Here is a 17,837-nt window from a genome sequence, read left to right as displayed (position 1 = left end):
AGATAATATAGATTATATATTTATATATATTTATATTTATATATATTTATAGATTATAGATGCACATAAGTTTGCAAATTATGTCTATAAAATTGTAATGCATCAATCAGTTACAATGCTAACTTGGCATTGCCTTGTTATTGTTAATAATTATTGCTGTATTTCAATGATTTTAAATATCATGTAATTATAACAATACCTTAGATTTAAGTTACTATTTGTAGCTGATTTATTTAGAATGTTAACAAGAAAATGTTGACTCTTTGCTTATCTTTCTTCTTTCTTAATTTTCAGGTTGGGGTTCCCCATGACAATCATATCCTGTACCATCGGAATGTGTTATCTTCTTGTTGCTCATGTTGTATTGGGTTGGGCTTAAATTGTATACGTTGATTATATACCATATGATAAAAGATTCTTTCAGTCTTTTCCCACTTTTGTTAAATTTTTAAAAGACTGAAAGAAAACAAGAATCTTTAAAAAAAAATCACTCTAAATTGGCTTTCCATCATGTGCAAAAAATCTAGTTTTTGAATAAATGTCACTATTGATTTTGGTAGGGAAAATTTAGTCTATGCTGCCTATCTAGACTGAGATAAATAGGACCACAGGGAATGCAAGTAATCATAATTTTGCTTAATAAGCAATAGTTCTATGATTACCACTTCAAATTTTGAAGGGTTTGTTCTATTTTACACTGCAATTGGAAGGATTGTGGTCAGTACAGTACAGCAACTAGCTTATGAAAGCTAGATTAAAATCCTTCCCTTTGACATATCAATTTGGGGTCTACAGTTTAAAATGGCATTGATGAACAGAAGCTCCACTGTGTATCCTTTTGGATAATGTGCTACAGTCCTAAATCAATGTTCTTATGGCGTGTTCCAGGTGGTCTTCCTGATATAGTAGTTATGGCTAGGTGAAATATATTCCAGGATTACTTTTCACCCCCAAAGTAGTGAATTTGGTAAGGGTGACTAACCAGACATTTAAATATTACCTTTTAAAAAATATGCTTGTTGGTAATTTGCTAATAACCACAATAGCAAATGAAGCTGATTGAGGGGTAGGACTATGTTTTCTGTAAAGATCATATATAGCAACAGGATAAACCTTTCTGCAATACTTCTCCCCAAAAACTCTCAACGGGGGAGATTTATTAATTACGCTCAAATAAGTATTAATTATGTAGTATACATAATTTCATAATAATGTATCTTAAATGAAGCATGAGTGTACATGAGGTTGTATTTTCTCCTGAAATTTTGGACTGCTAGATTTGCTGTGTAGTCATAGGTAAAAATCTTTCTGTTGCAGGTATTCTCTGTTCCTCATTAGGGCTTTATTTGTCTTGGTGATAAGTTTAGCCATTTGTATTGTAAGCTTCTCATATTCACCTTATGCTTACTGTGATAAATAAGTAAATAGGCACACTTTGCATAATGAAATGTACATTGTTTTAAAATAAACAGTGATTTGAAATTGAACAATTATCCCTTTTAATTTGTCTCATAGTTTTCTACCAGTTTTCATGAGAAATTCGAATAATTGTTATTCGCTCAAACACATATGTATAAGTAAAATGAACTATATTTTGGACAATGATCAGGGGTATTTACCTAAGACTATGTGTAAATATTTTTATCCATTCAGTTGGGTCCAATTCTCATACATAGTGTAATTTTAATACATCTAGTGGCCAAGATTCATGCTTACTTAGTGTTGCTATTGCTAAACAGGACAGTTTAAGAATAGCATCTGGTTGAACAGTTATTTTTTTCCAAGGCATTTTTATGGATAGTGGATATGGATATGATTTCAAATATAGACCTGGAGAATGACACCTATATAGAGAAGCAGTGCATCCTGTATGCTTTTAAATATAAATTCCAAATCTAATAAGAGTTGCTATCTCTTTGACTCCTATGATTCAAACCAACAGCTGGCCTTCTGACTGCCTATTCCATTTAAAATGTGGCTGAGCTCTTCAGCAATACTAACTTCTCCATGCTGTAATAAAACAGTACTCTATTGTCAGAAGTGCTTTCCCCCTATGTGGAGATTGTTCTTGGATTGTGTCTACAGACTCTTATGAGCCATGATAGGTGTCCATTCCTAACCACATTGCACCAGATAGATGAAACATGTCTCAGGACATCACGATACAAAAGCTCCACCCTTTCATATTTACATCACAGTGTCACACAGAAGTCCATAATGTACATAGCATTGCAATGCTGCAATGCATATTTCATTACACACACACACACACCCTGTCCAATGCACTGCAGTGTGAGCTGCATGGAAGGAGAACTCTGAAATATGCAGGATTTCCCATTTTTCTCATCACAATCTCATAAGAGGCAAACCTCTTGTCTATCCAGTTTTATCAAGTAAGTTCTCTTCTTCTCCCAGTTCTTGGTCTTTAATCCATTTAGTAAGATTCTGCCTCAGGAATTAAACAGTATGTCTCTGCCTTGAAATCTTTCATAATCTTGTTATTTAGGTGTATTGTATTGGCTGTTCTAGGAATTAAATAATTTGCTTTAAATTGGATCCAGATTTAACAATATTTAAAGTAGATCAAATGAAATCAGTAGGTTTATTCTTAGTATTGCTATATATGCATAGGTGTCTGTATAAGAAGCCATGATAATGTTTTATTTTATTTATTTATTATTTATTTGATTTCTATAGCTGCCCGTCTCAGCAAGTGACTCTGGGTGGCTTACAACAATAAAACCATAAAACAATTATAATTAAAACAGTTAAAATATAAAATAAATACAAAATAAATATACATGGCTGCCAAGTGAGCAATGCATAGATATTAATACAGCCAAGAGACGGGACCATCCATATGCTTGAGGCCCCAGGCCCAGGCACAAAACCAGGTCTTTATGGCCTTATGAAAGGCCAACAGGGTTGGGGACATCCTAATTTCTGGAGGGAGGATGTTCCAGAGGGCAGGCGCTATGGAGGAGAAGGCATGCCTTCTAGTTCCCGCCAGCTGACACTCCCTGGCTGACAGGACCCGCAGCATATCCAATCTACTAGATCGAATTGGATGGGTAGAAACAACTGGGAGAAGGCGGTCCCTTAGGTAACCTGGTCCCAAGCCATGAAGGGCTTTAAAGGTGACAACCAGCACCTTGAATTGCACCTGGAAGCACACTGGCAACCAATACAGCTCACGTAGCAGTGGTGTTACATGTGCCATGGAGCCAACACTATTTACTATCCGTGAAGCTGCATTCTGCACCAGTTGAAGCTTCCGAATGCTCTTCAAGGGCAGCCCCATGTAGAGCGCATTACAGTAGTCCAGACGGGAGGTCACGAGGGCATGAGTGACTGTGAGCAAAGCCTCTTGGTCTAGGAATGGGCGCAGCTGGCACACAACCCGAAGGTGTGCAAAGGCCCTCCTAGCCACAGCTGCCACCTGCTCTTCGAGCAGGAGCCATGAGTCTATGAGGACCCCCAGATTGTGCACCGGGTCTGTCTGGGGCAGTGTAACCCCATCCAAGACCAGAGGTGGAAAAAACCTTAGCACCGGGAGGCCCACAAACCCAAAGCCACTCAGTCTTGCTTGGGTTGAGTCAAAGCCCATTGCACCCCATCCAGGCCCTCACAGCCTCCAGGCACTGAGTCAGGACATCCACGGCATCACTCAAGAGATATAAAGCTGAGTATCATCAGCATATTGATGGTATCTTACCCCAAACTGTCAGATCACCTCCCCCAACGATCTCATGTAGATGTTAAATAGGAGAGGGGAGAGAACCGAGCCCTGAGGCACCCCTTTCCCCCCATCAACACCAACTGGAACCGACCTCAGAGGAAGGAGGAGAACCAGCACAATACTGTGCTGCCCACCCCCAACTCCCAAAGCCGGTCCAGAAGGATACCATGATCGATGGTATTGAAGGCCGCTGAGAGGTCAGAAGGAGCAAGGATGGCTGTAGTGCCCCCATCCCGCTCCCACCAGAGCTCATCTAAGAGTGTGATCAATGCTGTCTCAGTCCCGTAATCCAGCCTGAACCCTGACTGACAAGGGTCCAGATAATCTGCTTCATCCAGGGTCCTCTGCAGCTGCCATGTGACCATTCTCTCCACAACCTTCCCCAAAAAGGGGAGGTTGGAGACTGGACGAAAACTATCCAGGCTGGTTGGGTCAAGCAATGGCCCCTTGAGGAGATGATGCACCACCGCCTCCTTAAGAGCCGGCCAGAGCACCCCCTCTCTCAAGGAGGAATTAACCACCACCCAGACCCAATCACGTGCCTCCTCCCGGGCAGCCTTGACCAACCAGGAAGGGCACGGATCTAATACAGAAGTGGCCAAACTAGTAGCCGCAAGGGCCCTGTCCACTCCCTCAGGTGCAACCGGATCAAACTCCCCCCAGATAACCATGCCAGACTTTGCCCCCGTATCCTCCACTGGCCCTGCCATAAAGCTGGAGTCCAACGTAGAGTGAATGCGAGTGACTTTATCTGCCAGATGCGCAGCATATTCCTCACAGTGACCCTGCAGGTGAGGCTCGGTATCATTCCCTCCGAGGAGGGACCGAGTCACCCGAAATAGGGCTGCCAGACGGCTATCTGCAGATGCAATAAGGGCAGAGAAATAACCACATTTCGCCACCCTTACTGCCACGAGGTAGGCTCTAATAGCGGCTCTAGCTTGTGTTCGGTCGTCTTCACTCCCTGTCTTCTGCCAGTGGCACTCCAGGTGTCTCTTAGCCCTCTTAAGCCTCCTCAGCTCCTCCATGAACCATGGGGAGCTGCGGGAGCCATGGGCACTCAGGTGCAATCCGATCCAAAGCCCCGTCTGCTCCCTCATTCCATGCGGCCACCAAGGCCTCAGTCAAACTATGCAGCAGACTTCCCAGAACAACCCCGAGCTCCCTCTGAAACCCAATTGGGTCCATCAGTCGCCTGGGGTGGGCTGATCTAATAGGGCCAGCCTCCCTGCGGAGGGGGGTGGCGCCAGAGAACTGGAGGCTCACCAGGCAGTGATCTGACCATGACAGGGGAGAAACCGAGATCTCCCCCAATTTCAGAGCACTCTGCCACTGCTCCGACAGAAAAACCAGGTCAGGCGAATGACCACCATTATGCATCGGGCTCTGGATTACTTGGGACAGGCCCATGGCTGTCATGGTAACCATGAACTCCCGAGCTACCTCCGACCCCGTCCCCAAGGAAGGGAGGTTGAAATTCCCCAAGACCATAAGCCTGGGGAACTCCACTGCCAACCCAGCTATGGAGTCAAGGAGCTCAGGCAGGGAAGTTGCGACGCAGCAGGGAGGCTGGTACAATAGCAACAGTCCCTAGAGCCCAACTTAACAAACAGGGTCTCGCACCCGGCAATCTGAGGAGCAGCACCCCTGGATGCCTCCCAAGTATCTCGGAATGTTAGCCTATCATGACATTATCATGCAAATGATACATTACATTTGTGATGTAAGTTGCATAATTTGATCATTTGTGCAATTACATTACAGTACATGATGACATCATTATGAATGTGTAGTCTGTCTTCCATTCTCTCTCTGAGGATGCCAATGTCAATATGATTCCACATATTTATAGATATTTGATCTTATTCCTTAGATTGGTCAAGAACATGAGGTACCATGTTTTATACTGAGTTCCAGTACTAAGAACTTTCAGAATTACAGTCTGCATTTTAAGTGTGACAAAGTACAGTTTTCCTTTATGTATTAAAATCAGTGCATTTAATATTTAGTTAACAGGGAATGGGAAGATATGCAGTCGGACTTCATTCTCAACAGCTTTCGGAAAAAAATCCATATATGTGACTTACTGACATAGAGCTTACCCGTAAGTATGATGAGCTTAAAAGATTAAATATACTGAATACATAAAATAGGATTATTTCCCTTTGTAATTTTTCTAGAATTTATTTTTCAAGAGATTGCAGTCTGTACCTCACCACCATGAGAAAAATGTCATTGTGAAAGAACGTTTTATAACAATATACACGATACCTGGCCACAAGTTGTGGGTCTTTTATTTCCTTACCACTGTGTGAAACCTAGGGCTTTCCCCCCAAACTATATTCCTTAAATATAATTTTTAAAAATGGCAAGATAACAATTCAAAGTTTGATCAATTCTATTCTACTGACTAAGCTGTACCATATTTTACTGAAGACTTATCTAATCAGATACTCTAGAAGCATTAGATTTCTACCATTCCACCAGCCAGTATGGCTTTTTAAGCCATTATAAGAAATTAATTCCGGTAAACTACATGGATTCTCCAAAACAGTTATAGGCAATTAATGTTACCTCCATCCATGCATGTAATATATTTAAAATTATTTTAGTGATATTAAAGTGATTAAGTGATATCTAAAAGTAATAATCAAGAAAAGGTAATGTAGATGTAGATGTAAGTTTATGCTGCATGCAAGCTTATCCCATATATCAATTAATTCTGATGCACACAAAATAGTGTGTGATTTTCTCTCTGTACCACAGAACTTCAGAATCAGAAATTTATGCTGGAATTATATCCGTATATCAGCAAACCTTGTCAGGGTTCAAAAGCTAAGCAGGACTGGGCCTACTTAGTATTTAGATGGGAGACTATTGGGACTGTAGGGTAGGCTGGAAATTTGTAAAACGCCCTGAAAGAAGTCAGTGACCAACCACTTCTGTACTTTTGCCAAGAAAACTGCATGGTTGTGTCCACAGAATTACCTGGAGTCGACTTGATGATTTTATCTTAACCATTATATATTTAACCAACATGGTCAGAATGATACAGATAAATGCAGTTCTGAAAGATGGAGGCAAGGAAGTAGATTGAATGCAGATTTCTCCTCCCTGCTTTCTTATAAGGTGATGATTAAAGAGCAGCTTTTTAATGAGTTTCACATATGCAAATTTTTTTTATGTACAACTGTGACAAATCAGAAATAGTCTTGTAGTACTTGCAGTAGTAATTGCAAAATGCCAAGGTGTATGCATCCTTCCAGCAGTCAGTGGCTGGAAACTCATCCTTTTGGTTATCAGTATTCTGATTCCACTCAAAACCTGTAGCTCTGTAGTTTAAAACTACCATCTCAGCTTTAATATTGACCTGGCATGCATTTGTATGCTGCCCAGAGTCATTGAGAGTCAGGCAGCATACAAGTTTAGTAAATTAAATTAAATTAAATTAAATTAAATTAAATTAAATTAAATTAAATTAAATTTGTCAGTTAACTCTGCCTACCATATCTATAATATCCTCAAACTTAATGGTATTTTTCTGAGGTAAAGACATTGCTTAAGCTCCTACTCTTTCTGTAATTGCTGTTACGGATCTTGATAAAATACCTGCCTCCTACCTTCTAGATCACTGGTTGCTGTTTAAAATATATAAGTTATGGATCCAGCTTTTAATTAGGAAATAATTAAATGTACTTCTTCATTTTCTGTCACATATCAGGAGATAAATGATTATACTGTACATTCTATGAATTGTATGGAGAAAACAGACGTTTTCCAACATTTCTCATAATGTTACCATTAAGAATTCATGATTCCTGCAGAGAAATTGATTGCAAGTAGTTTCATGACAGATCAAATGAAGAGCTAGGCAGCATAATAATGTATAGAAGTCAACACTGCTCAGTTAAGTGTGGATAGCCAAGTGATTTTAAAATAGGTTAAACCAATTCACAAGCTTTTACTGTCGACAGTTGTGATCCAGATAGCAGTGAAGTATGAATGGGGATTGTGTGTGTATGTCCTTAATTTAAATGTAAATTGTTTGAAGAGCTTTTTTTTTTTCTTCAGTAAGGAGTTGTGTTTGGAGGTGAGCTCTTGGAGAACCAATGCCTGTAGTGGCCAAGGACTGGAGAGATTTGAGCCCTCGCTTGACCACAAGGTCCATTTGATGATTTGAGGTCAGGCCTTCTCTCATACCTATCTCACAGGATTGTTGCTATGGGTATAAAATTAGCAGAAGAGTTGCCATGTGTGCTGCTTGGAGACAAGGCAGGTTATAAATGCAGTAAATAATAATAAATGAATACATTTAGTGTTTTTTATCCATGTTTTTTCCTTCCTGATGTTTTTCTTGAAAGCATATACTTTCCCCAAAGCATCTTTGCAATGCATATGTGCAATTAGAAACAGTCTTCTTACTAGTCTAGATGTCAAAATAAAAGATAATACAAGATGAAGTCGTTTGTTTATGCATAATTCTCAATCTGCCTTTCATCATTGTAATCTAATGTTAACTGGAGGAAGCACAGAGATGATTAAATGTGCTCCCTGCAATTCTACCCATCTGTGCTGGTTTGCTTCTTGGAATACATGAAGATGAAGATATTATACACTTCAATATAATGCAGTAAAATTCAATGGCAAAGTGAATAGAATTACAATTCTAATGTAATTGTGATGCTAATATGCAGTTAGACATAAATGAACTGAAATATATCCTCCATATCTTCATGCAGTACCTGAAAATAAACCACAGTATTACAGATATAGGCAATATTACAGTATAGGGAAAAAGAGAGTGTTTTCCTCTTGTATACTACGCTAGTTTGGAAATCAATCTTATTATTTTTCAAAAAGAATAGCATGCTACACATAATGGATGGGGGGTATATATATGGCAGTAGAGAGGGAACCAGAGGGATAGATTTCTCTCACATATCACTTTCCAATATACAGTGTATTGGGAAATGGATGGCCAACAAAAACAACGTCTTATTTTTTATTTTCACTAGTGTATAAACCACCAAAGCCCAGTGGCTTTAGTCACTTATGAATATTTAACAACAATAAAAGTCAATTTGAAAAACAGCCTTAAAGTTCTGGAGGTCAAGAAGAATGGAAAGTAAACTTAGAATCATGTTTTCTGAGATGAAGAATGATTTGGGTGGCCATTCCCTAAAGCTGGTAACAGCAAGCTCTGTCATTCCCTCTAGAAAGAATGAATCCCACAGCATACTTACTAAATCCAGCTTTGTATTGCAACACATGGCAGTGGAAACAAATCCTACCAGGGCATGAGTAAAAGTCTTCCCAAGTGCAAAGTTCTTGGAAATATGTCTTTAAGCAACATATCTTTTCTCAAGCCTTGACAACTTAAGGAAGAGATGACCATCAGTACATATGTAGTTTAGCTCTAGTCCCAGGAAAAGTGGTTTTTCTTTTTCTTTTCTTTATTTCTCTTTATATGGCCACTCATCTCATCATCATGATTCTGGGTGGCTAACCATGCTTAAAATCCAGCAAGATAAACACCACAAAAAGAAGTACAAGTTAAGCAGCTAAGCTAAAATCACAAACACTTCTCAACATTACTATCTCATGGGCTCTGCCATACATTCTGACTCCTATGCCCTGTGACACAGACATGTCTTCAAGGCCTTATGAAAGGCAAATGGGGATGATGTTCCAAAGAACAGGTTCCATGACCTATTTTGATTCCTAGTAGTTCTACAGACTTGGATCAAGCTATAATTCCTCCTTCATTTCCTCCCCCTCTGCAAGATTGCCTTAGGGGGAGTATACACACACACACACACACACACTGTGTGTGTGTCTGTGTCTGTGTATATATGTTTGTGTGTATATGTGTTTGTATATGTGTATATACATTATTTGGAAATATATACTGTTATACTATTGTTACAAATAATGATACTTTAAGGGCATATCTCTTTGGGGGTTATATTATAATTTAGCATTTCCAAACTTCTGCAGATCTCTTACTTCTAAACATTACTTCTTTATAAAAGACTCTTTATAGTTGTAATGAAATAAATTCTCAGTCTTCAGCCAGAAGAAATGGTTACTGATGAAATAATTCTACAAGAGAAATAAGAAGCTGGTCCTACTCAGTGATGGAGGTGAATTCACTGTTTCAGTTTAAAAAAATGCAGCAGTTCCAAGTGTTAAAGGCTTGGATAATATTTCCACAGTGTGTGCCTTACCACTCCCTAACAAATAGTAACCCAGATTTCCAACAGAATATTTTAGCAATGGCTATATATCCTTCAAAGCTTTGTTTTAATTTAACCAAATAAATATTTTTTAAAAAATAGCTTGAAATGAATTTTTATATTGTTAGAATTTTAAGCCAGGCTGGGGGAAAAAAAAGCTTGAAAGATTTTAATCCAAACTGAGCTGCCAATTCCTCTAAACATGAAGACTAATTTTTCTTTTCTTTTTTCTTTTTGGTAAATAATTTTTTGTCTGGTTATTTACTACACTAGTGCATTGTTGAAGCACTAACCATAATTTTGAGAACCTTAAACTACAGTTTAAAATAATTGTAGCCTTAGAGGTATAATACAAAGAAGAAAAAAAAAAGTGGGATGGAAGTAGGACAGTAAAATAAACAAATTCAGATGCCGACACTTCTGTAGTTCCCTATAGGAAAGTTATCATGTTTGGTCACCATCCTTGATTGAACAAAACATCTGGAGGAAGCCTCACTGTTCCACATATACATCTGATGCAACTGGCTGGAAGTTCCCATCTTAATCAAGAACATAAAAGGTACAGTATGTACTGGTAGATAATCAATGTTATGAAATAATACTGAACATCTGTTTAGAAAGTGAGTGGTACCTTATACCTTCCCTGATCAATGCAGTGGAATGTCAACACTGACCACTGTGAATATGTGGCTCTGCTGCAAGCACAGCAGCAACAACGTGCTCTCCTGTTGCATATCTGTCTGTCCAGGCCAGGAATTTCATCACAGACTTTAGGTGAGCAACCTCATGAAAGACAACAGGGCACATGCATCTCTATTGTCTGTATTACAGAGACATTCATACTAGCCTCTTCTCACCATTACTACATAAATAAGCAGGGTGCGCAGGACAATTTTACACTACTCTGTTGCTTTCACGCTAGAACAGATCATGCTACAACGTGCAATGTTGCCCAGTTTTGTGCAGCAGTACTCAAAATATGTTGGATGATCATCTGTGCTTGGGACTCAAATTTATAAACTAGATTTAATGAGCACCTGGTTCAGCATATTAGAGTGCTTTGTAACTTGATATAGTCTTCCACATACTAACCTTTTATGCTCCCCTACACCCATCTAATACTCCTACTCCTTTTAGATTCTTCCCTTTTTATATATACTTTTAGTTTTTAATTTATAAATCTTATGTATATTCTAGCTTTTTATATTTTTATTTTTACTCGTGATGCATCCTTTATGCTTTTTAATGACTGTACCCCACCCTCCATATGCTGGTCTATGACCGTAATACAGATTTGAGTTGAGTTGAGTTGAGTCTCAGACATCTGCACTTTGGATTGCAGATAAAGTTATCATTAACAGATTAAAGAGGCTAAAGGATTAATTGCATTAATCAGTTTATAAAGGATAATTAAAACAAAGTTTAAGCTGCTTTTTCAAAAGATCAACCAACTTCATAAAAGGGTTGAGCCTTCAAAAAATCATCTTAGAAGAAGGCAATGGCAGCCCCATTCCTCAGTGATGCCAAGCATGGCTGTATAGAGCTTGTTATCTGGAGCTGAGCTTTATTTGAGGACATATTTTGCTTTTTAAAAAGTTTTTACAACTGCTCTCTAAAGAAAAGAAATTATGTTAAAATAAGAGAGAAAAACAACAACCTAACTTTTCTCTTTCTATTAGCTAAAAAGTCTACTATATCCATCTCTGTTTATATCCTTGACAGAAAACTTTATTGATGGGTAAAATTACTACTGGTTTTTTTTTTCTTCTTAAACATTACCCTTAATTGTGGGTAAGCTGGAGAACAAAGATTAGATAAATGTTGTAGGTGGATTTCTGCAAAATGAGATGCTAAAACTGTGTATTCAACATGAATTACCCACAGAATCTGAACTAAAAATTAAAGCTATATCCAGAAGAAACATACTGGATTAAATGAAAGTATTAAATTAAATAGTACTTTTTAAAAAATTGCATTATTCCTCTTTAGAGACAGCCCTACTTCCAGGGGCGGAAGGAGAGACAGAGTGAGACTGTTTTTATTTTTAAATGCTGTGTCCTTTGTTTTATATTCTCCTACAAAATGTTATACCAATGGCCCCTGTTACAACTATACAAAGGAAATAGGGCAACAGCAACAATAAAATCATGAGTGTTCTTCTAGTAGTAATATCTACTACTAGATATTTGTTCCTACCCTCTGTTTCCTGTCCTTGGCCAATAGTATATCCAGGAGAGGACCCATCTCCTTAACTCCCAGCTACTAAGCTTAGTCAAGGGTTTTTGGTGAGGGACATTGTCAAAAGCTTTTTCAAAGTCCAAATGCACAGTATGAACTGGATTACTTCTATGTACCTGCCTATTCACATTATCTGATAACGCCCACTCTCTCTCCCTTCCCAGACATGACAGACAGGAGGGAAATACATGGCCTGCTGCTACTGCTGCTGAACTTGCTAGCAGTAGCCCTCTCCCCCCAATGGTGGCAGGGGGCCCAGAGTGGCAAAGCAGCATATTTGTCGGTCCCTTTTCCCCAACCTTCCTTAGCCCTAACAGATAGGAGGGGAGGGTCTGTTCAGGGCAGTGGGTGGGGGGTGGTAGGACTGCCCATTGGCAAGCAAGGAACTGGTGGGGTCATTAAAGTACCCTAAGAAAGGAAGGCATGATGAAACACAAAAGGACAGCAATGAGTCAATTTTTTAACCGCCAAATGTATACCCAACTAAAAGATTAATAATGACTAATGCCATTAGATCTGAAGAGAGCAGTAAACTATTTTCTGGTGTCCTGTTCTACCGATGCCCATTCAAGTCACAATCCAAATGTGTATTCTGAGGCAAGAGAGTTAGAGGTCTTCAGTGAAGCCAGTTCAGCTATGTCTTTTAGCCAGTTTGGTCTAGTGGTTAAGGTGCCAGGCTAGAAACCAGGAGAATGTGAGTTCTAGTCCTGCCTTAGGCCTGAAAGCTGGCTGGGTGACCTTGGGCCAGTCACACACTCTCACCCCAACCCACCTCACAGGGTTGTTATTGTGGGGAAAACAGGAGGAGGAAGGGGTATTAGGTATGTTTGCTTACTTGAGTTATTTATAAAAACAATAAAGGCGGGATAAAAATTATTTCATTCATTAATTAAATAAATAGTGTGAAGCAGAGCCACCTTTCAAAGAACCACCTTTCCCCTAAAAGCCAACTGTTGCTACACAGTTTCCCTACAGGTACCATGTGAAGGATGGTTCACTGTCTCTTCCCATCACTATGTCAGACATGCCCTCTTTTCAGCCCTAGAGATTGATGAAGGCTGTGGCCTATTATTTGACAGCAACTATACAAGCATTTGTATATATAGCTGACTGGGCCAGCAGTGTGCTGGCTAATTACACACATGAGACAATTGTAAGAGGGTCTCTGAATCCTGCACTTGCTAAAGCTTCTTTTCAAAAATCTAAACATGCAGAATAAACAACCAATAGATACCTCTTCCTAGCGCAGTTACATATGGCTGAGATACCTTGTTCTCAGTGTGAGGAAAACCTGTGCTGAAGGAAGAAGTTGAATAAAAAAGCTGTGAATGACGGTCTTATTCAAATAATAAAACTGAAGAGAGAACAGCTCCGTTCAGATGCTACAAAGAAGTCTACACCCAACCATGCTAGAATATGACAAGTTCTTCTCCTGAAAAGTTGCGTGGAGAGGTCAACAGAGCTACTCTTTCTGAGAAACTCTGTGATTGTTTGCAATGGGGATAATGTGAGTGGGGCTGATATATGGGAATGATATCACCGAAGCCATTTTTCATGCTATACCATACCATGTAATTTTCAGGTATATCTACGGTTTGCACCATCTTCCTACATGCTCCTTTCCACACTGGAATGATGTGAATAGAAGATATAAGCACAGTTTGTAAGAACTCGCATTTGTTGCTTATCAATAAGCAAAATATAGTTTCCACCACGTCCTAAGACAAGTGTTAGAATTTTCACCTTTTTCTGCATATAGAAAACAGAAAAGATTTTGACAAAATTATGTAGCTGTGTAAAAGGACAAAGCCTTCTGTTATACAATCCCAAAGTTGATTATAATGATTCTGCAGGCTGCTATTATGGCTTTGATAGGCTGCAGCAATTTAGTGGTAGATTTTTCAATCAGCAGTTTCCCTGAGGACTTAGTAATGGGAAATAATTTTTTTTTCCCCAAATGTTTGCCCCTGGTCATCTGGACTATTTTCACAGCAAGAGCAATAGAACCTGATCTAATTGCTCAAGAAAATGGCCATGTGACACCATGCAAAGTAAGGAATAAAAGCGTGACTGCAGGGACACAGAAAAATGAAATGCCAGGCTTACATATCTTCACATCACCAAAGCAGATAGGGAAAATTAAGCAAAGAGCCACATAGTGGGCAAATTAAATCATGATTTTCAGATCTGGGGATGTTCACTTCTTGTAGGGAAGACAATTTTTTTAAAAAAAGTTATGTTTTACTTGATTGGATATCGGTGCTCTTAAGCTACCCCCCCCCCTTCTTTGTTTTCCTCTCCCCACTGGCAGCTTACTGTTATTTTTTTTTTATCAGCTCCTTTAGTCATTTAATTTCATAAATTGAAAGCACACATTCATTCTGGCCTTGTCTCAGGAGTGCTAATATTCTACTTCGATATTCCTTCTTGGCTTTACTCTTGCACAAGTCACCAAACTGCATTTTCAATAGGATGTGAGAGCTTCAAATGGGTGAGATTCAATTGCAATTTTTCTTCCTTTGGCTCTTGTTTCTTTTTTTTTTTTGTCTGCTACTAGTGATAAAGTCTCACGTCCAAAAGATTTTTGCCCGACAGCAGCTAAATTCGCACAAGCTGGTTCTGCGCACTTTTATTAATCAACAACTCAGTTATATGAATATTGCACAGATATATCATGTGGAATGCATTCAAAGATATCCTTGTAATTACAGAACTCACTGGCAGGCAAAAAAGGAACAAAAGCCCCTCTTTTTGATTGTTATAAACTGAAAACATTTGTGATTTGATTACTAACTTTTTTGAGATGGCTGCATTTAACGGTTTGCAATGTTCTTGAGCCGTGTAAGTAAGAAATGTTGTTCAGAAGGATGTTCAGGGAATATAATGAAATATATATAATCTTGTTTTAAAAGTGATCTCTGATTGTATGAAACCTGAATTTCACTATGTTGTATCAGTTACAAACAATCAGTTATAAGGCAGACCTACAGTTTGTATTTTTATTGAATTTTTGGTAATTGCCCTGTGGCAAAACCTGTCATGGAGTAGGAGGCTGCTTTTAACTTGGTTGTATATATATGTTGCTAAGGAAACGTAGTACTACCTTTGGTCCAGTCACTTTCAACTTATTCTATTTCATGGAGTTGTGATGGGAATAAGATGGAGATCTCCATGTTAGATGCCTTGAATTCCTAGAGAAAGGAGGGATATCAATGAAAAACAGTATGCTGCCCCTGATAGCCCCTTGTTTTGAGATATGCTGGCAGTAAGACCAGTGATAGAACGGGATGGTAGAACAATTTAGAAACTTGTGCTATGGTTCTGTGGTCATGGGACAGCTCATTCTTTTTCAAATTGTAGCTCTAAGCCAGGAATGTGTAACTTTCTAAGGCTGATGGATGCACTAGCCTTTGAACAGCATAGTGGGTTTCACAGTGCAGAAGGGAATGGCTGCATAAAATAAAAAGGAAGTGGACGTCTGGCATGAAAGGAAGGCTGAGAAGAAGCCAAGAGAGAAAGCAAGCAGAGAGCTAGGCATACTAGGTAATGGTAACCTGTTGATACCATTGTCACTCTGTAGTTATCATATATTAAGGTGTAGCTGTTTGGTTTATACACATACCAACCACCCAAACACATAGAATATTGGGAAAGATATTGGGGGCCACAAGTGATCCCTGGAGGGGCCTGCATATGATCCATGATCCATGGTTGTGCATCTACGCTAATGGTTTAAAGCTATTCTAATCAGACAAATAAAACCATGGAGAAAGTACCTTGATCTGAAACCAAAGGCATCAGAAAATCAGGTGCAGATAAAAGCACATATCCTGAGTATGCCAGTACTTTCCATATAACTCCTAGTTCGTGTGATGAAGGTTACAGTGTGTTGACTTGCAAGAGTAGAGATCCTAGCTTACATAGAAATGCATGATCATGCTTGGGATAAAACCAGGCTTTGGATACACGTATGGCATACTGGTTAAAGTAGGTCCCTATTGAGACATTATGTACTCATGACACATTATATCCTTACAATTAGTAGAGAATGCTGCACATGGCATGGGAACAGGCAGATAACTTAGTCTACTCCTTAATCTTATTAAAAAGTTTTATATAAAAGACTTGATTGATTGATGAGTGGTAATGGTCAAAATTTGGGGGGCCATTTGTTGATAAGCATGGTGTATGGAAGACTGCAATTAAAATGTAAGATGAGTATATGGTAAAGAGCATGCACAGCATGGAGGGAAAGCTATGTGAGCTGATGTAGTGATTACTATTGGTATAAACTACGTCTAATTACATTTTTTTAATCTCCTGATTTAAATTTCTTTGGCCTAGTACTACTTATACCTTTTCTGCACCTTATATAATGTGGCTTATGATAAAAAGGGAATAGCATGATGGATATGTATGTATGCAGGTAGTAGCACAGTCAGATATATCTAGAAAACTTTCATCCCAAAGATTCATCCATTATATGGGTATCTTGGAGTTTTTTCACAAGCATTAGAGTAAACTTTGCTTAAAGTAGTTCAGCAGTATGAACTATTGTACTTGAAATGAAAATTTCTGACACTCTTCTTCTGCTGTAGCAACATACAATTCATTTAGGCAAATAAAACAAACAAACAAACCCATCTGCGTAGACTTAAGGGCAGATGGAACTTGATTATTTATGGAATTTGACCTACAAAACTAATGCAAGATATTTGGAAGTATAATTTATAAGTGGAAACCAGCCAATGTTTCTCTCCCATTAAAACAAAATATGTGGCACCTGTCTGTGTTTGTTTCTTCATAAATTTGAAAATTAAATGAAAAATAAACAAATGGTCTGGCATCACAGATAAGAAAGCCTGTTGCAAAGAAGGTAGGATGGAAAGTGGAAGCTGTTAATGCTCTTACAGTTAATACAGAAAACAGCTCAGTAAAAGTACAACTGCCATTCCTGTCGGGCTCCTATGGTAGGACAAAACTTGACTGAAGTTTCCCAGTACATGTCACAACATGGCTTGAACTGGAATGTCATTATAACATCTGAACTGGATCGGATTACTATAGCTGATTGCCTTTGACAGTTAAGGCTGGTAGCCCATCTTGTAGTCTCTTGGGTTTAATTCCAGTGCCTCCTCTTCCTGAATTGTCCATGGCTTTATGGAAAATTGCTTTACATTTCCCACCATCTGTCCAAAGTTATAGTTGGCTGTTTACATTCTTCACATTTCTGCCCCAGGAAACTCTTGCTTTTAACGTAACTATGAAAATTTTCTCCTAAAGTTATGTGACAATGATTTTTAAAACATAGCTTTACTTAGAAAACAAATCAAACCACAGATACAGGGTGAAGGATATATTGGATAATAATTTATTATCTCATGACAATTAGGTTAAATGAGTTTGCAAGAAGCATGCATATTGTTGAGGAAAATATTTTTTTTATAAAACCTTTTATAATATTCATCATATGATTTCTCACTTTATAAGAAAATATAAACCTAATAAACTGCCTTTTACATTGTGACACAGGTAAAAAAGGGGTTGGGCTTCAGCCACATCATTGTGGCTCCCACCCTGCCTTTTTGGACCCTCTTGCAGACACCCCTGAAACAGGCCATTTT

General features: G+C 38.7%; 1 protein-coding gene across 1 annotated transcript in view; it reads left to right on the top strand.

Annotated features, from left to right (window-relative positions):
* Positions 1-379, top strand: part of OCA2 (OCA2 melanosomal transmembrane protein) — a 188,332-nt gene extending 187,953 nt beyond the window's left edge. Inside the window, exon 23 of the mRNA XM_063304410.1 lies at positions 295-379. Within this exon, the coding sequence (XP_063160480.1) occupies positions 295-379 (85 nt within the window). The remainder of the gene's footprint in view (positions 1-294) is intronic.
* The last annotated feature ends 17,458 nt before the right edge of the window (positions 380-17,837 follow it).

The sequence above is a fragment of the Candoia aspera genome, chromosome 5 (assembly GCF_035149785.1).
Source record: "Candoia aspera isolate rCanAsp1 chromosome 5, rCanAsp1.hap2, whole genome shotgun sequence".
In the NCBI taxonomy this organism is placed as follows: Eukaryota; Metazoa; Chordata; class Lepidosauria; order Squamata; family Boidae; genus Candoia; species Candoia aspera.
This window is presented reverse-complemented; position numbering and strand designations above follow the sequence as displayed.